The sequence below is a fragment of the Rhinichthys klamathensis genome, unplaced genomic scaffold (genome assembly GCF_029890125.1).
Source record: "Rhinichthys klamathensis goyatoka isolate OS25496 unplaced genomic scaffold, OSU_Roscu_1.1 h1tg000029l_1, whole genome shotgun sequence".
Classification (NCBI taxonomy): Eukaryota; Metazoa; Chordata; class Actinopteri; order Cypriniformes; family Leuciscidae; genus Rhinichthys; species Rhinichthys klamathensis.
In genome coordinates, this window is record NW_026606579.1 from 3,525,754 (window position 1) to 3,552,627 (window position 26,874).

The 26,874-nt window shown below is 39.0% G+C and overlaps 1 protein-coding gene across 1 annotated transcript in view; it reads right to left on the reverse strand.

The window, feature by feature from the left end:
- Positions 1-1,841: 1,841 nt before the first annotated feature.
- cog5 (component of oligomeric golgi complex 5) overlaps positions 1,842-26,874 on the reverse strand; it is an 83,000-nt gene continuing 57,967 nt past the window's right edge. Inside the window, exons 14-22 of the mRNA XM_056245304.1 lie at positions 26,534-26,633; positions 22,130-22,240; positions 20,955-21,017; positions 17,348-17,451; positions 13,922-14,159; positions 12,499-12,575; positions 3,511-3,637; positions 3,071-3,150; positions 1,842-1,970 (exon numbers count right to left, since the gene is read on the reverse strand). Coding sequence (XP_056101279.1) covers positions 1,859-1,970; positions 3,071-3,150; positions 3,511-3,637; positions 12,499-12,575; positions 13,922-14,159; positions 17,348-17,451; positions 20,955-21,017; positions 22,130-22,240; positions 26,534-26,633 — 1,012 coding nt within the window. The 3' untranslated portion in view covers positions 1,842-1,858. The remainder of the gene's footprint in view (positions 1,971-3,070; positions 3,151-3,510; positions 3,638-12,498; positions 12,576-13,921; positions 14,160-17,347; positions 17,452-20,954; positions 21,018-22,129; positions 22,241-26,533; positions 26,634-26,874) is intronic.

Sequence of the window (26,874 nt, forward strand, 5' to 3'; positions counted from 1 at the left end):
AATTGCTTTATGCAAAACAAATAAGTCTTGGGTTTGTTTATCAAGTCATCAAACTCGAAGATATCCATTTTAAAGTTCTAAAGTAATGCACACCGCCCTCAATGTGAACATAAACACTTGGCCACTAAATAAATATACTGACTTGAGCCATTTGAGTGAAGTAAATGAACAATTATATTTAATCATTATACAAAAATATAATCTAATAAATTGACTGATGATGAATTGGTGATCATATTGTTCTGGCAAATATTTGGGGCTTTTATTTCATCATTGACTGATAATGAAACCAGAAAATGTCAGAGCCTTTTTCTTATGTATACTTTAAAAATGATGACAATTTAATTTAAAGCATGCAAATTTATATACTGGTGCTTTATTGTGAAATGTATTTTTTAAACAACAGACAAACAATGTAGATTTAAAATGTCAGAAATAACAAAATTATTAAAATATTGTAATTATTGTATTCTTAATATAATCATTTCTTTATTAGTAAAACTTTGCATAACCGAGGTACAAGATGCAGGGTAATGCTCCATATAAGATATCAGCTCCATTAAAATCTAAATAAGATGCAAATCATCTTAAAATTGCTTATTTGTTTTACATAAAGTCTTGGGTTTGTTTGGGTGCATGTTACATTACATCATCTTCACTGTAATTTATATGTCCAGTTTAGTTATTTATTTGAGGCCACTACACACATAATTCGCTTAATTTTTCAGTGAGCAGTTAGTCAAGTGGATGAATCACATTTGCATGATTATGCAAAACTGGTAACGAAGAGAAGTTGAATTCATGTTTTTAGAGCAGCACAGACAGCGCATATTAAACACCAGAATCTGGGATTGGGCCATGTAGGTCAAAGAAAACAGTGTGGAAAGAGTGTAAGCTGGAGACAGACATGAGGAGGATTGCATCATGTCTCTGAAGAGTCAATAATAAGAGGCAGGCCTACAGTTATACAGCTAAAAGACTAATGTGATCACTCTCAAGCTTGTACTTAACATGTGCCCCTGACTTCCATTGTTATTTAAAAACTATGATTGTGATCCATTCATGTCCTTCTTTAAAGTGGCTTTGCCATTTTCATTTTTCCGTTTGAAGAAGTTATACAGGTCAAACTCGAAAAATGTGAATATCGTGCAAGCAAAAGTTCATTTATTTCAGTAATTCAACTTAAAAGGAGAAACTAATACATTATATAGACTCATTACATGCTAAGTGAGATATTGCAAGCCTTTAATTGTTATAATTGTGATGAAAATGGCTTACAGCTGTGAAAACCTTTTCACAATATTCTAATTTTGATTTTGGGGTTTTCATAAGCTGTAAGCCATAATCATCACAATTATAACAAATAAAGGCTTGAAATATCTCACTTTGCATGTAATGAGTCTATATATTAGTTTCACCTTTTAAGTTGAATTACTGAAATAAATGAACTTTTGCACGATATTCTATTTTTTCGAGTTTCACCTGTAAATCGAACAGATTCAATCTGAATGAGGCGCCTTTAAAGACATTCTTTATTCAACATTTACATAATGTGTTTATTAATTCATTTATTTCCCTCTGTTGGACCCAGCAAAACAAATATTATTTATGAATACATGTAGATTTGTTAAAAAGGTAGGGATTCTTATTAAAGCCAGTAACAACCCATAAAACACACACATTGTACATTTTTACACATTGTGTGTGTAAGCAAAACAAACTAATTTACACATCCGATTTGAACAAAACAAACAAAATGATGATGATAATAATAAAGACTTCTTTTGGTGAAGACGAGTGTATTGTTATGATTAATTGTCTACATTTTCCTGACGAGACAGGGCTCTGTTTGCAGGTCCTATGATGCGCTTGTGGCCTTCTGCAGCAGCTGGAGCATGATGGGATACACTGGGGCAAACTCCTTCCCTTGCCTGGCTCGGACAGACTGCACATACGCCTCCAACGCCCCCCTGCAACAAAGGAAAGTCACACATTTTAATTTCTTACTTGGGCTGTTTACATCCAAGCTGCTGTATTTCCTCCAGAGCGCCAGTAGAGGACGCTGATGTTGCACTGAGAAATCATTTCCTCTGGCCGGTTGCATAAACTGCTCAGACTTGTCTTACAAGTTAGTCATCTAATTTTTTCTTCAAAACTGGTCTTTTTTTAAATGTCAATTACATAAAAAGGTATATTAGTCTGATTTGAATCAGAGAAGCAAGACTAATTACAATTACAAAACAAATATTAATATTTATGGATATTTGTACATTTGTTTAAAAGGGTTGGGATTATATGAAATGCATCAACAAGTCTTAACTTTGCTAACTGCTAGTTAGTCAAACTAGACAGTCTTAACATAGTGGCTATGTTTATGCAGCCGGGCCCTTGTCTGAAGTACTGAATTTTATAGTTTCCACACCTGTTTTTTTCTACGAGTTTTCTATGATTAGGGATTATTACAAATCACTTTGCACTCACAAAATGCAATTTCTAGCCAATGAAATATTTTAGAGTTGAGCATAACAACTAGAAAAATGTATATTAACTTAAGAAATGTCCATGATTTTTTATAGGTCTAGAAATATTAGGGAATTTTAAACCGGATTAGGTTAAAACTGAAAGGTCTGAAAATAAATTCATGGAAATTTAAAAAAAATGGAAAAAGTCATGCAAAAGTCATGGAAAAATCTTGGGCATTTTCATAGTGAATATAAATATTTTTAGTAGGATATATGAATTGCATAACTTTATTAGAAATAAATTGCTCTTTCTAATTGCAATCCCTATAAAATAATAGATAAAAACATTACATTTTGATTATTAAAATTCCCTGCTATTTCCTGGTTTTCTGTGATTGTGAGAACCCTGACATTTCTAGTTCGTTTTACAAATGACATTACTGAATATGAATGTTTCATAAAGGGTCAAAGATGAGAAAACTAAACACCAAGCTAAATCAAACGAGTGTTAGTATTCTTCCAGAGATTGTCACTGGGAAGGTTTATTGTGAAAGCGGTGGAATTGGCGCCACCAACTGAAGCTGCAAATTTTGAGCCTTGGATCTTACCGAATAAGGGTGAGACGATCCTTCTCTGATGGGTGGTCATCCAACCACTGAGAATAGCGAGAGATCGACCACTCCGCTCTCTGTTTAGAAGAGAAAGCTGTATTAGTGCTACATAAGAGCTCTACAAATCCACCCATGCTAAAGCTATTTTAGAGAACCCTCATTTTATAAAATGGCCCAAAATATCTTCATCCTTTCCAGTCCGAGCACTCAAATATGAAATGTGTCATTTAGCAGAAGCTTTTATCTAAAGCTGCTTACAGTAGGTCAATCACAGGGGCAGTTGCGATGGGGCAACTTGAGATGAATTGCCCCGCTCAAGGGCATAATAAACAGGATTTGACCTCAAAAAACTCCTGCTTACTAACTCGCCAAAGCTTAATCCTTGAAGATCTATAACCAAGAGGTTTCCATCCCTCGGCATTAGTGTGTGTGCGTACCTGATGTGGTGATTTGAGTTCAGCCGGGGCACGATTGAACAGAAAATGTAATATGGTGCTGTATGGAATCAAATCTCCCAGCGCTTGACTGCTAGTGATGTGCTCAGTCGTTTGGAACAACAGTGGCCTGAAACAGAGAGACAAATATATTCATATTCACTGCAAATCTCAAACCGGGTGTAATTTAGAGCATGAAATGAATGCTGGAGATTTGGACGGTAGGTGCTTATGAAAAAATGTCCAATAAAATTCACCAAATGTTTGTGACATGCTAAAGTGGAGCTCGAATGATGTCCTCCAGTGGGATCGTAGCAGATATCTTACTCACCGCTGACAAGATGAGAATCATATTTCAGAATCAGAAAAAAACATCCCAGGTTCAGTGAAGTCTGGGATTCATTTTTGTGCTCGGCTACAATATAATGAGATTGTAAAGCGAAACGTATTATTTTATGAGTCTTATTTTAAATGACTTTTTTTCAAATGGAAAACAATGCAAGACTACATGCTTTTTTTAAAATACGTTTTATCGTTCACTAGCTGGAAAGCGTAAATCCGATCAATTAGGTAATAAAAGCACAGCTCTTCTCAACAGCTTGTGCAATGCTTGAATACAATATAATGAGATTGTAAAGCAATCTCATTTTATTATGAGTTTTATTTTCATTTTAATTTGACCACTTCTGGAACAGGTGTAATGGATAGTTTTTTAGAACCATCTTTGCGATGACGAATGCAATTCCATTCATCAATCATTTAATCCTTATAATGTAATTTTAACATTATAAATACATTTCTATGCTATAATATACATACTATCCTCCAATCAGAATAGGGAATTTAAAGATATGGGGGCAAATTATTACACACATTATTTAGCAATATGACAAGCAAGAATGCTGTTTTTCCAAATATCAGCACGATTGCAAATCTGATTGATTTCATATAACAGTTCAAAAAAACAAAGTTAATATTAAATGACAATTTAGACACAACATTGTCAATATTGATGTTTTTGCTCTATTTCGCCAATGAAAATAGTTGAAAATCAGCCGTTTTGAATGAATGATTCAGTGATTGCTTATAACATATTATTGTTGAACATTTCGTAATTGTTATACTTGTGTTGGGATCGTCTGTTTGTTGTAGTGTTTATTTTGTGTATTTTATTTTGTCTATTTTGTGTCTATGGTATACAGAGTTTTGGTTTGTATATTATATGTTGTACATTAATGTTATCGGGCCCCCTCCTAAAAGCTTTTAGTAGCTTCTTTGGGGTTCCCTTTCACACGACCTATATACAGTGGTGGAGGAAGTACTGAATCTCAGTACTTAAGTAAAAGTACAAAGAACCAGAGACATATTTACTTTAGTAAAAGTAGAAGTACCACAATGACAACCCTACTTAAGTAAAAAGTAAAAAGTACCTGATTTTAAATGTACTTTAAGTATTAAAAGTAAAAGTACTTGCATAACAATTTATTCTCTTAATGTCTATATTCTAATGATTAATAAAACAGTTAATTCTAACTCATCAACCTAATACTCATATAATGATGTTCAATATGATGGAAAAGCAGTTATATTTTAAGTTTTTGTCACCATTTCTGAACAAGCTTGCAATTAGGCATTATACACATCAAGCTTACTATATAGGGCTACCCTTACTATATACGGTATATATATATATATATATATATATATATACACTCACCGGCCACTTTATTAGGTACACCTGTCCAACTGCTCGTTAACACTTAATTTCTAAGCAGCCAATCACATGGCGGCAACTCAGTGCATTTAGGCATGTAGACATGACAATCTCCTGCAGTTCAAACCGAGCATCAGTATGGGGAAGAAAGTTGATTTGAGTGACTTTGAACGTGGCATGATTGTTGGTGCCAGAAGGGCTGGTCTGAGTATTTCAGAAACTGCTAATCTACTGGGATTTTCACGCACAACCATCTCTAGGGTTTACAGAGAATGGTCCGAAAAAGAAAAAACATCCAGTGAGCGGCAGTTCTGTGGGCGGAAATGCCTTGTTGATGCCAGAGGTCAGAGGAGAATGGCCAGACTGGTTCGAGCTGATAGAAGGGCAACAGTGACTGAAATAACCACTCGTTACAACCGAGGTATGCAGCAAAGCATTTGTGAAGCCACAACACGCACAACCTTGAGGCGGATGGGCTACAACAGCAGAAGACTCCACCGGGTACCACTCATCTCCACTACAAATAGGAAAAAGAGGCTACAATTTGCAAGAGCTCACCAAAATTGAACAGTTGAAGACTGGAAAAATGTTGCCTGGTCTGATGAGTCTCGATTTCTGTTGAGACATTCAGATGTTAGATTCAGAATTTGGCGTAAACAGAATGAGAACATGGAACCATCATGCCTTGTTACCACTGTGCAGGCTGGTGGTGGTGGTGTAATGGTGTGGGGGATGTTTTCCTGGCACACTTTAGGCGCCTTAGTGCCAATTGGGCATCGTTTAAATGCCACGGCCTACCTGAGCATTGTTTCTGACCATGTCCATCCCTTTATGGCCACCATGTACCCATCCTCTGATGGCTACTTCCACCATGTCACAAAGCTCTAATCATTTCAAATTGGTTTCTTGAACATGACAATAAGTTCACTGTACTAAAATGGCCTCCACAGTCACCAGATCTCAACCCAATAGAGCATCTTTGGGATGTGGTGGAACGGGAGATTCACATCATGGATGTGCAGCCGACAAATCTGCGGCAACTGTGTGATGCCATCATGTCAATATGGACCAAACTCCCTGAGGAATGCTTCCAGCACCTTGTTGAATCTATGCCACGAAGAATTGAGGCAGTTCTGAAGGCAAAAGGGGGTCCAACCCGTTACTAGCATGGGGTACCTAATAAAGTGGCCGGTGAGTGTATATATATATAAACACACATATTATGTTAAAACGCCGTATATGAGGGCGTTTGGCTGTAAACGCGATTCATTTATGGCGTAATTCTGAACCTCTTGGCTTGCCATACTAATCCTAACCAAACGTATTATACACACGCACCCCACATCACTACTAAACCTACCAATGCGTTTCCTATGCATGTAAAAACTAATTTCCGCGTATAAATTGCACGATAAACACACTGCGTGCTATAGAGACGCATTTAGTGTGACCGGGTTGATATATCTATGGCAACCAAACTTCACTGGTGAGACAGAAACGTGCGATGAACGGACGGTCAGGAAGACGTTTTGGCAGGGAAAAACTTATCAGAAAATTTAACGAAATGTAACAGAACGTTGTAGAAATGTAGTGGAGTAGAAAGTATAATAATTGCTGCACAATGTAACGAAGTAAAAGTAAAAAGTATGCACTATTGATTCTACTTAAGTAAAGTACAGATACGTGAAACATTTACTTAAGTAATGTAACGAAGTATTTGTACTTCGTTACATTCCACCACTGCCTATATATGACCATTGTTTCTTCTGAAATTGTGTGTAAATGATATAATGATGACGTGTGAAATAAAAGTAAAGTGCAAGTGACTAGAGCTGTCGAGATAACCGCAATATTGTAATACCGCAATACTGAGAAATCAACCGCAAAGGAATGCAAGAAAACTCTTTTTCTTTTTTCATAAGGCTATGCACTTCTTGTTTTATACTTCATGCATATGTAATGAATGCGGTCTCATGTCTCACACGGGACGAAGAGGATTAAGTATATGTATTGAATGTTAATAATGATAACAAGAGTGAAGAATGTAATTAGTTTCCGCCAACTGACTTTTTTTTAAAACATAATCAAGACTCGGTGTACAATTGAGATTTGTACTAAACAGACAGCAAGTGAAAGAGAGATTGACAGAGCCCGTGTGATTACCTCTGTCTGTCCTTCTTCAGGTCAAGTGATATATTTGTGAAAAAAAATGAGGAAAGCAATATCTCTGTCATAGCATCCTGTCAATGTTTAAGGGTTTTTCCCATGAATGGCGTCAGCCAGGGCCGTAGCTAGAGGATTCGGGGCCCCCTGAAAAAATATTGATGTGGGCCCCCACCACCAATATCTTATACTGTACATTAGATGGACATGGAGGCCCACATAACAGAAGATGGTGATGTTGTTGTAAAACCTTTATTTTAAAAGTTAAATGTTTATATAAAAATTACAACTAATAAAAACTAACAAAAAAGCAAGAAATTGTTAAATAATAATAAAACCAATTTTTAAAAAGTAATATTTTTTCCCCCCATCAGTCTGTTATAATTCATAAATCAAAAAGTAAACATTTAGAAATTGACAAGAATGCAGTCTAATTCAAAAAATAAAACCATTTATTGTCTTATTTTTTAATAAAGATAATATGGAACTGGTAATATTATTAAATAAAGCGAATACATTTATTCATCCAAGTGCAGTCTGTTGTATTCGTGTTTTCTCGATGTTTTAAATATCATCAGCCGGCAGGTCAGATGCATAATGCAATGCGTCGTGACTCGTGTAATTTTTTTAAAACTCTATTTACAAAAGTGTAAAAAGACAGGAATTTAGACCACGTAATCATTCGGTCGATTGTGGCGCGCACCGATAATAAAAAATGACTGTACACGGCAGACTGTAGACGGAAGTTTTCTAATTCCCAGCGAAATAACAATATATAACCGGTCTTTAAGAACGTCTTGATCGACTGGGATACAACCACTCTCCTTGCCTCCCTCTCCGTCTTTTCCTGGCATTTCTGGTTCCCTGATTAATGTTTTCTTTTCCCCGACATTTTTCAGTCAGTCAGTCTCCTGCTCTTCCACCAAGTTCATCGTTATCTTCAGGCTGCCGCCTCAACTCTGATTGGTTCTGTTCACGAGCTGGGGCGGGACTTACAATTTTATTGGGTCCATCTGATGTTTGTCACTGACTCTGACTGAATAATTAATAAATACTTTAGGTCGGACTAAACCATTTTTATGGAGGTAAGAGAAGCAGATATTTGGAAAAATATTTACCCAAATTGCACGTTTTTGTGGTTTTCATTTAAATCTCAGGCATACAACTAATATAAATATTAGAATTATTCATACAACAGGGGCCTAAATAGTATAACTGCTGGATTTTGTGGGGCCCCCTGGGCAGCGGGGGCCCCTATAATTGTCACCACCTTTCACCCCACTAGCGACGGCCCTGGCGTCAGCGCTGGTCAATGAACTGAATCAATGCCACTGGTCTCTATGAAGGGAAGCATTAACTTATACGAGTATAAAAGTTTTCATTTACATCCACACCTTCATGAAAATTTGGTCCATTTTGTAGATATTAATTATTAATTAACAATACTGCACGGTATCGTGATACTTCAGCTGGTGTAGTAGCGTAAGACATGTTTATGGTGTCGTGGCAGCCCAAGCCTCAACAATGGCAATAGTATTGTTGTATAGTAATAGTACCACACGGGATATGAAAAATCTATAAAAATACTTGATCAAAAACCTGTCATACCATCAGTGTAATGTTTTGGGAAAATACAATATGCTCAATTTCGAAAATTGTATTCATTTTAAAAATAGCTGTTTAATTTATAAAGTTTTTTCATGGACTGGCTCCACCTTCACTTTCTACATACATTAAACCAAGGTCTGACAGAGGTTGTTGTACCAGAGCTTCATTCAGAGGAGATATAGAGATCCCGCATAGAAAAACTACCTTTGGACAAACTGTTCTGTCTATCAGAGGAGGTCATTTTTGGAACAGCATCCCAACAAACATTAGGGAATGTCCCACTTACTGGACATTTAAAAAGCACCTTAGGCGCCATTCACATATAGCGCCTAAAAATGCATAGAAAAAACTAGGCGCGCCGCGTTCTCCTTTTTCCAAAGCGCTAGGGCGGTTGCGCTCCGGAGGCGTCTGTCGTTGCTGTGGTTGGTTCTTGTCACGTGACCTACTGTGCGCTTGCGGCATTCTGGAAAGTTGAGATGTTTTTATCTCAATGCGGCGCAGACGCGCTTGGAAAAAACGATTTTGGAAATCTTCCATTATGAGCGCGCATACCACACACCTACATTTGAAATAACGAATTTGAGCGCGCAAAAGACGCGATATGTGAACAGGCCCTTAAACAGCTTCTTAAAAGTTCCCAGTTATGTCCTCATTTTGACTAATTTTATTGATACAATGTATTCTGCCTGAATGTGTGCTAATGTGTTTCTTGCTTGATATTGTATATTGTCATATTCTATTGTGTTGCATTATTTTATATGTTGTTGTCCTCCTGCCTCGGGACTACAGATGAAAATGAGCATTTATGCTATAACCTGGCTCATTTACAGTCTGTACAGAAATGTTAAGATTGTTCATTAATGTGCACTGTCCCGAATAAATAAAATAAATAAAGTAATTGGGAGGTTTACATAGCAAAACATATTTTTCATGTGCTGCCCAAGTCAACAGAGGAAAGGTCCTTCAGAGGAGATACCTTCGTGACTCAGCTCTAAATTAAAACATATCTATAGGGCAACTATGTCCTCATACTGTATTAGTCAGGGGCTATTTGTAATCAAAAACATTCATGGATATGAAAAACATTATTTACAAGTTGAACCATTTCTAGGAACCCTCAGACCAGGTTGAAATTTTCATCAGTTCCCATCTCCGGTCCCTCAACAGTGTGATCAAACAAGACCAATATCTCCATATTAATAATTACATGTCTACTTTAGGGCACTCTTGTAATAACATCTTTCCCCAATGGACGTCAGACATCTTTTTGCATCCTTCTGCACACGCACAGGAAAAGGAAAGTTGAGTAAAGGAAAGTTGCTTGTGGGGAATCAGTCCTTGCTCATGAGGGATCCAGGCACGGCAGCCGCTCTCAGAGCTGGCATAGATGGCTGAGGTTTAATTTGATTAGCTGTCCTGTGAGACCTCACTAATGTTTATTAGACTGCCTGGAGGAAGTACAGAGAATACAAGCTGCCTGAATCAAACCTGCCAGTAAACATGAAAGTTAAGGTGTTCGTAACATGAGACATCAGTTCATAACTGACAACTTCCTCTATGTCCAAAAGAGCATTGGTTGATACTATGCTGCGGGAAACTAAACATTAAACGCATAACTAGTCGCGTTTCCATTACCCTTCAAATTGCACAAATTGAAATTGCGAATTGAAAATACGCACAATGGAAACACGTCAATTTCGCAAAAACTCCCGTTTATCGCAAAAAAGTTTACACGCTCGCATGAGATGGTTTTTCAGGCAATTCGAAAAAGGAATATTTCGCAAAACTGCAATGGAAACAGTTTTTGCGCATTTGCAGTCACCTGACTTAGAGGTGCGCGGTGTGTTTGGACAGAATACGAGACAGAGTTCTTTATTAAATTCATAAAAGAAAAAAGAATTACAGGGAATACTGGATTCTAAACCTCAAAGAAATGCCACAATCAAGACCTTGGAGCAGAAATGAGGGAGAAACACAGAAACTCCTCATATGTGCCGTTCACAGTATAAAGGCCTGTTCACACCGGGACGAATTCCGCGCGATATTCGCCGACGTTTAACGCCTCGTGACTAAACAAAGGGCGCCAATGTGAGTGTGCACACCGACGCGAAAAACACCGCGCGTAAAAGCGAATTTTTTTTTTAAAACGCCTCTGGTTAGTTTTTTTGGTTTGACGCGCCGCGTGAAAAACTATCTGACCAATGAGATTGGCGCTTTTGCTCACGTGTCTGGAGCTTCTGAAGTTACAGTAAAACACAACTTGGGGGCGCTCAAACACAAAACGGTCTTGCCGAGTACACATACGTAACGGCGAAGAAGATGTGCCAAGTAGCGTCTACACCAGTACTTCTCAAAGTCCGGACTCCGGTCTGGATCCGGACCCGGAGGGAATTCAATCTGGACCCGCCTCAATTTCGTATTTCAAGAGCCCTAATTGTTTGTAAGGGATTAAAAGTCTGGATTTCCTATTTTGATAAACGCATGTTAAAATCATTTGTTTATTTTTTACGATGGTCCAAAATTAAAACGAAGGCGAGAAATTTAAAGTTTTCCTCCGTGATTTAGTTGCCATGACATCCAGTGAACGTGTGACTTTTGACGTAATCAGGCGCGACCGCGACACTTCCCGGCGTAAGCGTTTGAATGGGTGTGGAGGATGTCATTGTCCAGGAAAAGAAAAGTTGACGAAGAAAATAGAGTTTTCAAAGATGATTGGACAGAGAGGTATGCGTTCACAGATATCCCAAATCTCCCGGAAGTTCCAGGAGTCTCCCGCATATTGATAGCGGCTCCTGATGCCCGCAAATTAGTTCAAATCTCTCGGAATCTAGAGCTTGCGAGCTCCAAACCGTGCAGCGCGCGTACGGCAGAGAGGGAGAGAGCGAGAGACCTTACGTGTGTGTGCAAATGCGCGTGTGTGTCTCATGAAGCGCAAGTAAGCATTTTTTTGCGATATTTAGAAAAAAAATGCAAAAGTTTTGCGCAAATCTGTAATGGAAACGCGCCTACTGACACATTTACACACAATGCAGCTTTGCAAAGAGTCTGAAACAGAAAGACGATTAAATGGCAGAGCAAGTTATTATATCCTGATGAAAACTTTTTTATTTTATTTGGAATAACGTGCAATAATAAATCAAGACCAAGAACATGGAGCTGTTTTAAAACAACAAAGGAGCAATGTAAGGTGAGCATTCGAGTATATCCAGACTCTGACTTCTCCTCAGCTAATCAGACAAGCATCTCCATTAATAACCTTCCTTTCTCTCTCTCTCTCACTGTTAATTAACAGCAATTTTCAGAGGGAAGACTCCAGGCGACCGCTTCGTCTCAGCGGGGGGAGGAGGAGAACGAAGGATAAGACTAATTGAGAGCGTTTGTGTGAGAAATACACACAAAAGAATCACTCTTGATGTCTTGATGTGACATCAAGAGCTGAGTGCAGTCAGTCGAGGACAGGAAGATGAAGTCACCTGACATCATCCAGACTGTAAATAAAGACTCACCTGAAAGATCGCAGGAGACGGTACGCCTTCCCCAAGTCTGACACCCGTCTGCAGAGAGGAGCCACGGCCAGCTCCATCTGTAACACACACACATGGGATGTTTACTCACAGATGCAGAGGGAGTCAATGCTTTCTATAAAGACGCATACGAATTTGACTGTCAAACTTAAACATGGTGCCAACTGATCAGCGCCAATAGCCTCTATATACTGTCCTATCCTATCATGATGAAGCCATAGTGATGGGGACGAGACCGCCTATGCCGAGTCCGAGTCAAGACCGAGTCTTTGAAGGGTCGAGTCCCAATCGAGACCGAGTCCTTTGGTTTTCAAATACAGTCGAGTCCGAGTCAAGGCCGAGTCTTTGAGGAAGCAAGTCCGAGTCGAGATTTTGTCTCGACATGTCAGTTTTGATATTCATGATTTAATATCACCCCAGTTAATAATCAACAATTAGGCCTACAGACTAAGCTAGATTGGGAATTGTTTAGAGGAGCAGTCTTAAGTAGTGATGCCGAGTCCGAGTCAAGACCCAGGGATGCAAACACATGTATGGTCAAAAAAGAGAGGTAATCGAAGCCGTCGCCCCGCGGCAAATATTCAGATACCGGTAAGTTACTTACATTGCTACCAGCCCCTGCCATCCCCGGCCCACCCCTATAGGCACATAGAGTATAATGAAATTCAAATAAAGTTTTGACAAAAAAGGTTTTATAAAAAGATAAACCTCACATATTTCAGCCTTTAAATCAATTTTATAAAAAAAATGAGTCAAAAAAGATAAATTACTGACATTTACAATGCACATTAGCTTATCTTTTATTAGTTATAGTAAAATTCGGTCCGATTTTCCCGTGGCGTCTTTCGTTGCTATGCAACCATGCACTGCGCTCTCCACAACGACAAAGAAGTTATATAGTAGCTAATGGATTTCCACCACCGATAAACGCTTGCTGTAGCTCTGCTGCAGGATTTATTTACGGAGAAAAGAAAAACACCCGGGTGTTAGGGTTGCATACCCATCCTTCACGTTGACTGAGCTTTCAATGTTGTTAAGAAAAGGTGAAGCTGATTGGTTGGTTCTTGTCACATGACCTGCAGTGTGCTTGCAGCATTCTGAAAAGTTGAGGTGTTTTCATCTCGCTCCGCCTGGAAAAAATGAGCGCGTCGCTTCAATGATAAGCCCACTTGCCGCGCGCCTACATTTGAAATAACGAACTTGAGCGCGCAAAAGACACGATATGTGAAACGGCCCCTTGACGAGCTACCTCCAATCAGGCCACGAGCTACTGGTAGCTCGCGAGCGACGTGTTGGAGTAAAAGATACGCAGCAAGAAGAAACACTAGTGGTTCACGATTGTGCGCATACTGCTGGAAGATCCCTAGATAGTGAACGAGAGACAAATGACCCTCATTTTCCTCACCTGCGCAAAGTCTGCTGCCAGCCTCATCTTCCCGCCCTCTCCGAGCGGACGCAAGATGCTGGCATGGCGGATGAAAAGGGTGATGGCGCGCTGGGCGATGTTCTCCGTACTATCGTACAGGAAGTCCAGACACTGCAGCGGGCGGAAGTAGTCATTCATCACGCGAGCGATGAAGCCCTGCAGCTCACGCATGTACAGAGAGCATGGCACGTCCGGGCGGCCAACCACGGGTAGAGGACTGGGCGCAAACATACACAAACAAAAGAGTAGTGTACTGTAATCCTGTAATGTGAGCATAGACCACAGCTACAAACAACACCATTGATTTCCTCTGTCACATAATCAATATCATAAATGTGTCGCTACTGGAACTGCTGAGATACTCAATGTCAGAAAAGGAAGGTCGTGTTGATGCCTTTTAGCAAGTAACAATCAGTTTTCCCTGATGTTTTTCCTCCTTACACACATGAAGAAGCTATTTTTTGTGAATCTCACGTTAATTTTTTTTTTTTTTACCTTAAAATCACAATTTAAAAAATGTATATGTCAGGATGCAATTAAAACCATTATTTTCATGCTTTGATTAAGCACAAATCATTTTCCTTACCTAAATGTGTTTGTATGTCTTTCAAGTAAAAAAAAAAAATGTAATTCATCCGTTTTTATTTTTGATGATTCTCACTACTGTAATAGAGCATTTATTTAATATTTGAATACAAATACTATAATAGAATGATTGTTTTAATTAAAATCAGCATGCATTAAAGGCAGTACAACAAATACAGCCACAATATATAAATACTTAACTTTTTATTATTTTTTATATATTTGGAAATAATGGAACTAAAACGGCCCTGCATTTTTACACAATATACATTTGTTTCTTACTTTTGATTTTACAGTAAAATATGACTTGGACATTGGTTTTGTGAGATTCACCCATTTAGCTCATCTACAAAAAAGATTGCCGCAGACATGGTGAAACTGAGGGTGTTTTTTGGACAAAGCCATCTCTATAGCATGTTTATTTCTCTGCCGTCTTTCCTCTGGAGTGCCCGACAGCAGGGACAGAAATAAAACAAGTCCACCAAGCCTGACTCCAGTTGCCCTTAGGGGACAAGAGGTGTGGACGAAAGGAAGCCGCGCTGAATTACAGGGGTGATGGTTTAAATGTTATCAAACGCTGGCACCTCACTCTCTGTTGTATTGCCTGGACCACCCAGACCAACGAATGAGAGAAAGAGTCTTCAGGGAACGTGAGACTTCTAAAACAGTCAAAAACACACATGTACATCCCCACATCATGAGGATTTTCAAGTCTGCGGTCTGGTTGCACTCGCACTCTCATGCCATCTTTCACCTTGACACAAAATAACTGAATTGAGATTTGTAAACCCTAAAGACTGAACATGAGGAAATTATGGAAGCTTGTTTCCGCCACAGAATGAAAAATAAAAAAGGTAATTGCGACTTTTTATCTCACAATTCTGACTTTTTTTTCTCACAATTGCGAGTTTACATCTCGCAATTCTGACTTTATTTCTCAGAATTGCGAGATATAAAGTCAGAATTGCGTGATATAAGTCGCAATTGCGTGTTATAAAGTCAGAATTTATTGATATAAAGTCGCAATTGCGTGTTATAAAGTCGCAATTGCGTGTTATAAAGTCAGAAATGCATGATATAAAGTCGAAATTGCGTGTTGTAAAGTCAGAATTGTGAGATATAAACTATTCTGAGAGGAAAAAAGTTAGTCTTATTTTTCCTTAGAATTGGCCTGATAACTCGCAATTGCGAGTTTATATCTCACAATTCTGAGAAAAAGATGTCAGAATTATAAAGTCGCAATTCTGCGAGATATAAAGTCGCAATTCTGAGAAATAAACTCGCAATTATGTGTTATAAAGTCAGAATTGCGAGATGTAAACTCGCAAAAAAAGTCAGAATTGTGAGATAAAAAGTCAAAATTCTGTCTTTTTTTCTCGCAATTGCGACTTTATTTCTCAGAATTGCGACTTTATATCTCAGAATTGCGACTTTATATCTCGCAATTGCGACTTTATATCTCAGAATTGCGACTATTTCTCAGAATTGCGACTTTATATCTCGCAATCGCGACTTTATATCTCAGAATTGCGACTATTTCTCAGAATTGCGACTTTATATCTCGCAATTGCAACTTTATTTCTCAGAATTGCGACTTTACATCTCGCAATTGCGAATTTATTTCTCAGAATTGCGACTTTATATCTCGCAATTGCGACTTTATTTCTCACAATTCTGACTTCATATCTCACAATTGTGAGATAAAAAGTCGCAATTATTATTCTTTTTTTTTTTTATTCAGTGGCGGAAACAAGCTTCCATAGGAAATAGTGAAATTAAAAGTAAATTTATAGCAAAACAAATTTAGCAAACTAAATTGCATCACCTTGTCATTGTAGCATTGTTATACCTAATTTTAAAAATGCTGGCAGCACTCCCATACATTTTTTAAATGGTGAAGAAATATGACAGCACACCCATCACACTTTCTTGCTTTAAGAAACAATTTATGTTGAAATATGGTGAGCTGAGAGAGACCTGATCACAGAACTGCCCTCAACAAGATTAAATATGGCACACAATCCCAAATGCCATGTTAGTGTTTGAGAAAAAGCCCACAAGGGGAGAACACAATCTTTGTGCAACCATAAATCCCAAGTTTGACATCTCTCATTTGTTTTGTGTGGTATTTTGAAATGGTCAGATATATATCTGAAAATGGAGTAAAACTGGAGTGTTAGGTTTCTCACTTTTCAGCTGCAGGTTAAACTACTCGGACTACTTTACTGCTTTTCTGGACAACTTGTTGATCAGTTTGTGAGGGAACTGCAGGGAGTTTGTGAGTTGATGAAACACTAATAATTATATTAAGTGTAAATTCAAATAAATAAATAGGGCTGCACGATAATGGGTGTTTCAGAGTGAAGCATGCAACATTTCATTTTAACTATCAAATATTTATTTTACAGTACAGTTGTAATTTACAACAGTAATATATTTCAGTCTTTATTTTTATAGAGTTAAAACATACTACTACTTATAATAATCTTATCAACATCAGAGAACTGAACATGCAAATGTGACTACATTTTTGAAATGCTAACTTAAAAGTTTGGGAACCCTGTGATAAATGAACTGGGAGTCATATCATTATCATCCTCCTTGACTCGTTGTTTGATTTAACTGTCAAATGTCAAAACAACATTAAATTAAAATGAAAAATAACTATATTTAATTCCAAGATGATAACTGGACAGTGTAGGCTACAACTGTTTATCTTTGAGTAGTTTCACATGTATGTTTTTGGAATGCATGCAATTTATGCAGTATATACTGTGCTGAATGCACAATGCAATAACAGTGTGTTTGTTGCTTGCTTACCCAGAGAAATCCTCCTGGTGCATAGTAATGAGTATTGCTTCGACGGAGTCAGTAACAGAATTCAGCAGGGGCTGAACGGCACTACTCATCAGAGCCTGAACCGACTGCAAAAGACACAAAAAAGAATGTGAATTTAACAACAAGAGAGAGAATTATTGTTATTAAACGTATGAAAGAGTTTCTTCTTTTGAAGGTCATCGGTTTGTGTAGCATTTCCTTCTAACACCTGCTCTCCCTCCTCCCATGTGATTGCCTGACATTTGCTGATGGGACATCAGTCTGACCATCGCGTGTGTCATGGCAGCTCGTCCTATACTCTTATCTGACTCTCCATCTCTGAGCGACATCAATGCAAACCCAATAGGTCTCTCTGACCAAATAGGACCGGTCATCGGAAAAATTCCCTGCAAGCAGGAGATAAAGAGCAAATCTCCTGTGCACATCTCTTCCTCCTAAACCCCTTCACAACAAAGTTGGTGGTCACATACTCAGCAGATTTAGCTTTCCCATCATTCTCCGCACAGCTGGAGGTTGGGAGATATTGGTGCCTCGTTTCATTATGTTGTGTTTGTTGTGTTCTGGTTCAGAATAGGATGTGATGAGGAACTGGGAGGAGTAGAAATGTGAAGGATGTTGTCCTGTCTTAAATGGCACCCTCATGCCTTTCAGTTCTACACTTTGGTGATGCAAGTCAGTCCAAGTTCATTTGGGACAAGTTTATATCGAATGTGACAACAGAATATTTCAGATGGAGCTGAATGTTCTGATCCAATCTGACTTCTGACCTGTAATTGTTCGTTGGCCAGAGGAGAACTGAGCGACTGAGTCTGGTTTCTCCCAAGGTTTTTTCTTCATTCTGTCACTGATGAAGTTTTGGTTCCTTGCCACTGTCGCCTTTGGCTTGCTTAGTTGGGACATTTAATATTCAACAATATTATTGATCTGCCTGCATTGACACCATTATATGAGTAATTAACTGAGCTGGACGATGACATCACTGTTTTCTCCAGAGCGGCTGTATAGATAAATTAACTAAATTAATAACTTTTAAATGAACCATCACTGAACTTACTTAAGCTGGACTAAGATGCTATTTTTTTCTAGATCTGCTATACAGCTGAAAAAAACCTTTGTTGCATTATTTTTCTGTTTTCACTGTAAAGCTGCTTTGAAACGAAAAAGCGCTATATAAATAAAGGTGATTTGATTTGACAAGTCTTTGACACATAGTACTGTACTCTTTCCAATAGGGTAAGTGGAAGATCTTCTGATAACAATGACTTCATGGGTCATGTGCAAATTAAGGCCACAAGACCGTATGTTCACATCATGTGAGCCATTTGGGACAGGTTTTTTTTAGATCACATACCCTACATAGGAGGAGAGTAGGTGCCCAACTCAAAGGACAGCGGGTGGTAAAGTGTGATAGTGTGTTTTCACCTTGTACTGTTCTGTTTACACTAAAAGACCATGGGTTACAGAGTGAATGCGATCCCATACAGCTGGCAGGTTTTGTTAAAAGAGATAAAGGGGAAGAGAATGACCAGTTTACTCATCTGATAGCCAATTTACCTCAGGGGAGAGACCGATGAATTCAGAGCAGCTCAATGTTTACCCAATTACTTTCTAAAATCACCTTCAGCCTCTGTGTGTGTTTGTGTGCGGCTGCAGCATTTCTATCAAAATTCTGACCCTTTGTTCACTGTCCCATGCGCTCGCCTCTTAATCTCTTTCTATCACAGATGCACAAACAAATACTCAAAGCTTAATGGTGTATCGCACCACTGTCTGCATAAATAGTGCAGTGCACTTGTTGCTGAAAAGCAATGTAAAATTAATGTTATGAATATAGAGGGCATTACCTGTGTATGGTTGGGTTCTTGTTTTAATGGTTTTTGCTTATGTCATGTGATTCCTATGTTCCCCATGTGATCATGCCTTGTGCTTTTGTTTTTCTATTGTGTCAAGTTCTCATTAGTCCATTGTGTCATTGCGTTCATAGCCCTAATGTTACCATGTTTCTGGGTCTAGCTTTGTCATGTTACGCTGTAACCCGCTGTTGTGAGTTTCATGTCCATGCCACGCCATACCAAGCCTAGTCAAGTTCATGTTACATTTATTTTCAAGTCATCGTTTTGTTTTTATACACTTTTAGATTTTGCAATAAAGTGCACTTGTATCCGAACTTCAGTTGATCCGTTACAACCTGCCGTGAGCTGATGTCTAAATAAAACACATGTATAAAAAGATATTGATGTGACCAAATGCAGTTAGCCGTCGTTTACACCCTATTATTAACATGCATCTCCAGTGACTGGTCTTGATTGTATTTCGTCTTTTATTTGGTGACTATATATCATTTACTGTCAGCTTATCGCAGCATGTTCATACAGCAAAAAAGCACATATCCTTGAATTTGAATGTAACCACAAATGTGATGTTTCGAGCAGAATGCATTGTAATTTAATCTGGAAGCTATATTAAAGCTGCAGTCCGGTGTTTTTCCTCTTTGTCGCCATCCCTGTTCGAAATATGCAATTGCAGTCATTCGCGGAGTTGTCAACTTTACATGAGTTGTACTTCAACACCCTCGACACGGCACAGCGCGGATGAACACAGTGTTTGAGGAGACTGTGAGGCTGTCAGTCACCGCGCCGGTGTGGATACTGGCATTCAGAATCACAGATTATTCTTTTTGGAAGTATGACCAACATAATAATTTTCACCAGAAAATGTCATCTGAACTAGTAAGAAACATCCACTATTGTTCTGGTTCTGACATTGCAGTAAATCGCGCTGATTAAATCTAACAATCGCTTATAAGTTATCATATCACGCAAAACCGTGCAAATGATACTTTGTTCTCAAATTGTTAATGTTAACAACGTCAGCAAGCATTGCGTGACTACATGTAATGTCCTTCCGATATTATCCTTGTTTTCGCATGGGCCGGTTGCAGTCTCTTTTTTTCTGTAGCCACTCCGAAGTCCGAACGAAGTTTTTTACATTTTACAGCGGGTGAATCTGTTGTCACTGGTGATTGTCGTTTGAACCTTTCTGGATCCGCCATCAAATTGATAAGTTTAATTATATCAAGTGCTGTGAGAAAAGGCTATAAATCTCCACCCACAACATCCTCACACTCATTATAGCCTACTAGCCGAGACTCTTCTTTATGTGTACAGATGTGACGTAATTACTCAATATAGCCTACTAGCCGAGACTCCTCCTTTATGTGTACAGATGTGACGTAATTACTCAATATAGCCTACTAGCCGAGACTCCTCCTTTATATGTACAGATGTGTGTGTACAGATGTGTGTGTACAGATGTGACGTAATGACGCAAAGACATGCTCGAATCTCCCGCGGAAATCCACCAGTACCACTGGAATTAAAAACATTATTACAAGCTTACCGCTTTGAATCGAGCTAAGGCAAGCAGAGAGTTTTGAACACTGGCTGGTTGTGTATTTTCTCAAATATGTATTTTGGATAATTTTTAACCCAAAAAAAGCTACGGACTGCAGCTTTAACTATGAATATGCTTCATGATCATTGTGATGTTAATACTAGGTGTAAATGGGATCTTGCAGTTTTTGCTTTACCTGTAAAGATGCTGTGAGCGATTGCTCTGCTGCTGGAGGAAAGGTGCCCAGTCCAGATATAACCTGAAAACAACTCAAAGTCAGAAATCATCCAACGTTTAGAGCCATTAAACCATAATTCCTGTCCTTCCTCACAGTTCAGGCCCTAAAAAAAATAATCCCACTGAAACAAGCGGCCTCACTTTTCACAAGTAAAACTTTGATCACCTCCAGTTTAAATATTTAATCATAGAGTTATCTCTTTTTATTACCTTATTAATCACAGGCAAGGAAAAAGCTTCTGCTGTCATGTTTTTTTAATGAGGGAACTACATCATCTGGTGCTTAAAAAGCCACTTGTGAAATATCACCACTCATATTGTACAGATATGACTAGTGATGAGTCTGCAGTTTCTCCAAGACTCTCTCCTGAGGAAAGACTGAGTAAAGGCACTGCAGCCATATGTTCTTTATAGACAGGTGTCCTGCACATAGAGGAGTTTTATAATACTGCAGGACTCTATAATAACTTCAAACAGTCTTAATATTTGAATACCCACTAAAGTTTTCTAGTAGTGATTTTATGCATTTTGCTGATTGAGTTCTTATGAGTATCTGTTCATAAAACACAGCTTTGGGAAGCACATAATGGCAAAACATCGATTAAATCACCACATGCCATTAGAACTAAAAGCACAAAAAGAGATGTTGTGGAGAATGTCCAGAGAGCTTTTTTTACAATACAATGAAATCGAATAGGTACCACATAAATAGTTCTTAGGTCTTATAGACTATATTTCAAGTGTTATGAAAGCTATATCAGCTTTGTGTGAGGACATTTTTGATTTTCCTATTTACCACGCCTGTCATGTTATTGAAGCCGTGTATATTCAAATGTGTTTTACTTTTTTTTTAGCACACAAATCTGAATACTTTTGTAGTAATTTTTTTTGTAGTATGGTACTTCTACTGATTTTTGCAGCTTGAGGATCCTACCCCATTCCCTTTGATTGCATGTCAGATAGTACAGAAGACAGTCTTGTTCATCTACAGATTGTTTAATGTAAGAAAGAAAGAAAGTCATATGGGTTTGGAACAACACAAGGGTAAATAAATGGAAAAAAAAAAACCTGCATTGCAGAGTGAACTAAACCTATAATAACTATAGTGTCTTGAATAAGAGACGGCATTCTTACTTTAGCCACAGCTTGCTGCAGGCGGAAAAGAGAGTTCACCACGTTAATGTTTCTCCTCTGGCCTTCGGTCAGGGGTCCGATCACCTGACTGGCGTCCCCCTGCGTACACAGCTAAGAGAAAGACAGAAGGAAGTGATAAGAAGAAAGGGAGAAAATAGAGGGATTAAACAATATTAAGTGTCACAACCAAAGACTTGAGTAAATAATCAAAGAGTCAACTTCAAAAGCGAGGTGACTGCAGGCTACCACTAATTTCCCCAGATATCCCAGTGTTCGTCTGAGGTCAGAAGCGCTTTGCTCAGTGGTGGCACAGCGGTCAGCATGCTGAGACACGGGCGTCACCATGGAGCTCAGACGGCAAAAGCAGGTGGCATTGTGGGTAGGAGGGCGAGCAACAGGGAGGGGAAAAAGAGGAAGGATTTGCCATGCTTAGTGCCACACCACAGGAACTAACAAGCAGAGGGTTGTCTTAGTCACGAGTGGACCACCGCACACAAACACATATTCGTGCTGCACTGCTGTCTCCTGATATAAACAAACAGCCACTACAGACAAAACAACTCAAAGTCGAAATTGTAAAAAAGCAGTATAGCCTCCTCTCATCAAAGGTTGGGGGTTGGGGAAATAAAATTGGGGAGAAAAAGAAATATCACACATCGTCTGTGAGGAAAAGCCACATAGGATGGTGGCAGCGTGGGTACCATGGCAACGGTCTAAAAATGGAAAGGCAACAGTTAATTAATGTTTCCCGTGGCAGGTGAGGAGATGCAGTAACACACTAGTTATGATTCTTGGTGGGTTGCTCCTTCACACCTGATGTTAAATAAATCATAGCCCCCGGTGCATATCTGCAGTCCAATAAACGAACCATTCTGAGATTAACTGCCCGAAGACCAAAAACATCATACCTCTGTAATCCTCAGAGAAGAGCCCTGTTGTCAAATATTTCCCCTATAGCTAAACCAGATTACAGGAAACTTCTTTCAAACTGTAGCTTGCCAAGTTACAAGCCATTTTAAGATAACCTAAAGTAGTCGAACTACATCCAAGATCCGTTTTTGAAACAATAGTAGGCTACACTAAGTACATTTGAGCTAAAAATATATATTTTTTAGTTAAGTTACAAACACTCTTCGATAGTTTAACTCTACAGTACTTCTCAGCATAGCTACTGAAGAAAGCTGGCATTAATTGCATCATCTGATTGGACAATGACAATGTGCATCATCAGGACACTGGCTTCAGCTTCTGTGATGAAAGAAGCACTCTCAAAGCCATCCATACGGCAGATTGGGCAGCAGTTTTAGCCACGTTTCAGAAATCATTCTCTCTGCAAGTGCACTCTGCGTAAATCTGTGTATCAGAGATGGTTTAAGTCCCGTTCCATTAACACAGCAGGAAGGATGAAGGATATGAGAGGTCAATAGAGATACAGTCCTTCCCTTTGTCTTCATTAATATCCATCCATTAGCCGATGGAGTCTGTTTGCTGCCTGTGTTAAGCTGGGTTTGATAAAAAAGAAACCATCTGTGTCTTGGAGATCTTCTTGTTCCCAAGATTGTGAGGCCTGCTTAAGAGATTTATGCAATATGCTACTATGATATCATTTCCTGAAGACAGTCCAAGGAGAGGTCAAGGTTTGGCTCTGAACTGCCCCTGAATTGAGTTCACAGGGTTCTGATGGCTCATCTCACACATCTACTGAAGGAAAGAACAGAACCAAATTCTCGTTATTCATCTGCTTGCTTACATAAGACAGATTGAGTCAGTTGGCCAGTGATTCGAGGACAGACACCAGACTAATCCAATCACACCCTCCCTGGCCAGGCACAATCAATCACACCTCCAGCTCACAGTGAATGGAGATAGACCTACATGAGCAAGTCCAGTCTTTTCTCTAAGGCCGTATGTCCACCAAAGCGCTTTTAGCCAGCTGAAAACGCTAGACGCTCTGCTGAAAACGCCTAGCTGTGGGCGCTTGAGAGCGTTTTGGCAGCACAGCTTTTTTTCCGTTGAGACATTTCGTTGCTATGATACAGAATATCCACAGCACAGTTTACTTGTAACTGATTTCGCAGATAATTTGTTTCATACTAAACATTTATTTTTCATCCATGTTGTTCGGTTAGCTCTGCCTGCTGGTCGATTTCGCTGTACAGAAAGAATGTTGTGACAGTTGGTCGGTGTGGTATTAGTCCCGCCCCTCCTCCACTGTGATTGGACGGCTGGGTAAAAGTGACAGTGATGAGCGCTGCGTTTTATCCAAAGTTGAACATTCTTCAACTCTCGGCGAACTGTAAAAACGCCGAGCTCTCAGCGCTTCAGCGTGAATAAAACGCTCAACGCCTCGTTACGCTCATGGCGGTCTAAAAATGCGGCGCTCCCATTGAAAACAATTGAAAACATACGCCAGGCGCGTGGAAAAAGCTTTGGTGGACACACGGCCTAAAGCTGAGAACAGTTTAAACAGCTGAGAGGAAAATGAAAGAAATCAAACATACAAACGAAGTCTGTACAACATGAATCAGTAATCAAAACACACTGAACTTTCATAATGTTCAGAGCATAGACAGTATAAGAAGTGGACAGAGCCATCTCATTGGAACTCAGTTGAGACAGTTGAAGCCCATTTTTAGCGATTTTTGAGCACTTCCGTTCCTGACGCGCAGACTCAAACCGACTCAAACTAAGCTTGATGACGTGAGCAACCTGTCTGACAGACGTTAATCTTCTAGTAGCTGTGCGTGAAAATTGCCAACGTTAATCTTGCAGAGACGGGGAACTTGAGCAGAGGTATTTGGCGTGAGTGAGCAGGAGTAAGTATTCTGTTGCTTTTATGGACTCATTATCTATGGGCTTCTCCCTTGACGGGACGTCCCCCCGATTGCCTGCGAGCTACTCCTCCTGTCTGTACGGTAATTTCTGTACAACGCGACAGAGAGTCGAGTGCTTATGACGCAATCGTTAGCCTATTTTTACAACAACTGTTTCTACGGGGCCATAATGTAACATAGAAGGTAATGGAGCCCTTTATACATTGTCGTGTTTCTTTAGAAATAAATAATGGACAAATGGAGTCTTTAAACGCCTCAGATGTAAAGTTATTCGCTGTTAAAGTGACGCCAAAATGAATGGGAGTCAAAGGAAATGCTAACGCAAGTGAAGTTCTGCTACAAGATGGCGGCACCCGGCCGGCTTCAACTTCCGGTCGATGGATTACCCCCTTGGTTCAGAGTGAAATACAATATTCAGCAAGAAATAATGTAGGGTCAGACATGATTACACAAAAAAGTTATTTAAAAGACCAGAAAGTTACAGGTGAATATCCATAAAAAAAAATTCAGGTGTTCATGATTAAAAAATTTAATTACCTGATAGAGACATTATAGGCAATGAAATAATTTCAAATCTGCTCATGGAGAGCTACCATCCTGCCTAACCCGTCCTCCTAAATCAAACACACCTGAACCACCTAACCAAGGTTCAGGATCACTGAAAATTACTGGCAGGTTGACTTCCCCTGTTTTAAACTATGAAAAATGTACAAGTACAACAAGAAAATTATGATTGCTACAGTTATTTCCATGACTTTTCTTCAGGCTTGGAAATTACCATTTTATAATTGTATCAATGTTGATATCAAGGTTTTACATTACCATGAAATGTTTGTTTTTTTTCCCTGAAGAAAGTAAACAGGTTAAATTAAGATTTCATGTTGCCTTTAAATGATTTTTTGTCTTATCTCTGAAGTCAGCTGCAGTATCTTTGGAGAGCAGGACAAATTGACTGATTAAGGATTTAAAGGATTAATTCTCAGAAAGCTAGATCAGTTTTTCAGCTAACTTCGAACCTACTGATTTATTGATTAAGGATCTCATTGAAAAGTTTGTTACGCCTGTTATCTTCATGTAACTCAATGTGGATGATCATTGGGAAACTGGTCACCATTTACATTGAGATGGAGACTCAAACCATTCTGGCCACTTCAATGCCCACAAAATAACAATAGAGGAGTACATTTAGTAAACTAATAGCATGAACATTGTGTTGCATACAAATTTTTCATCCAATTACTGGTATTTATTTGTTAGTTGAGCAACTACTGACGTAGCATTGCATTCTGACGCAATCTCACTCTGTTCTCACCTTGGCCTGATTTATAGACCAAAGCAACTAGCACCTCTAACTAGGCAGGTTGGGATCCTCCCCGCCTCTTGTCCAGGTCACGGCTCACAGCAGGTGCACTGATTCTCTGAAGCTTGTTGAGATGAGCCCCAACCTTCCCCAGCTTTCATAATGAGCTCATTCGCCAACCATGTACGTCACCTCCCTGGCAGGGTTGAGGGGCATGAGAGCAGACAGCCTCCCGCTCAACCTTGCTCATTATCCCCGTGTGTCTCTTACCAGCTGCTCTGACTTGACGCAGAAGAGCTGCACCGTCTTGGCTGCGTTCTTGGCCACTGCGATCGTCAGGCCGGAATCCACTGATGCAACATTCAGCTCACTAACGTGCAAAAACAGCACACAGGATCAACTGTCAACCAATTACAGTCAATAAAAACAGTGTCAGTAGTCTAATCTAATCCCCATAAATTCTCCAGCCCATTATTTGTCCATCTGTAAATAGATTAGACTGTTTAATATATCAATGCTTTTTAGTATTAAATGGATTAAATTAAGGCTTTTTAGTATTAGGATTGCCTTCCTTATCAAGAATACATACCTTAAATGTATGTACCTTCTTG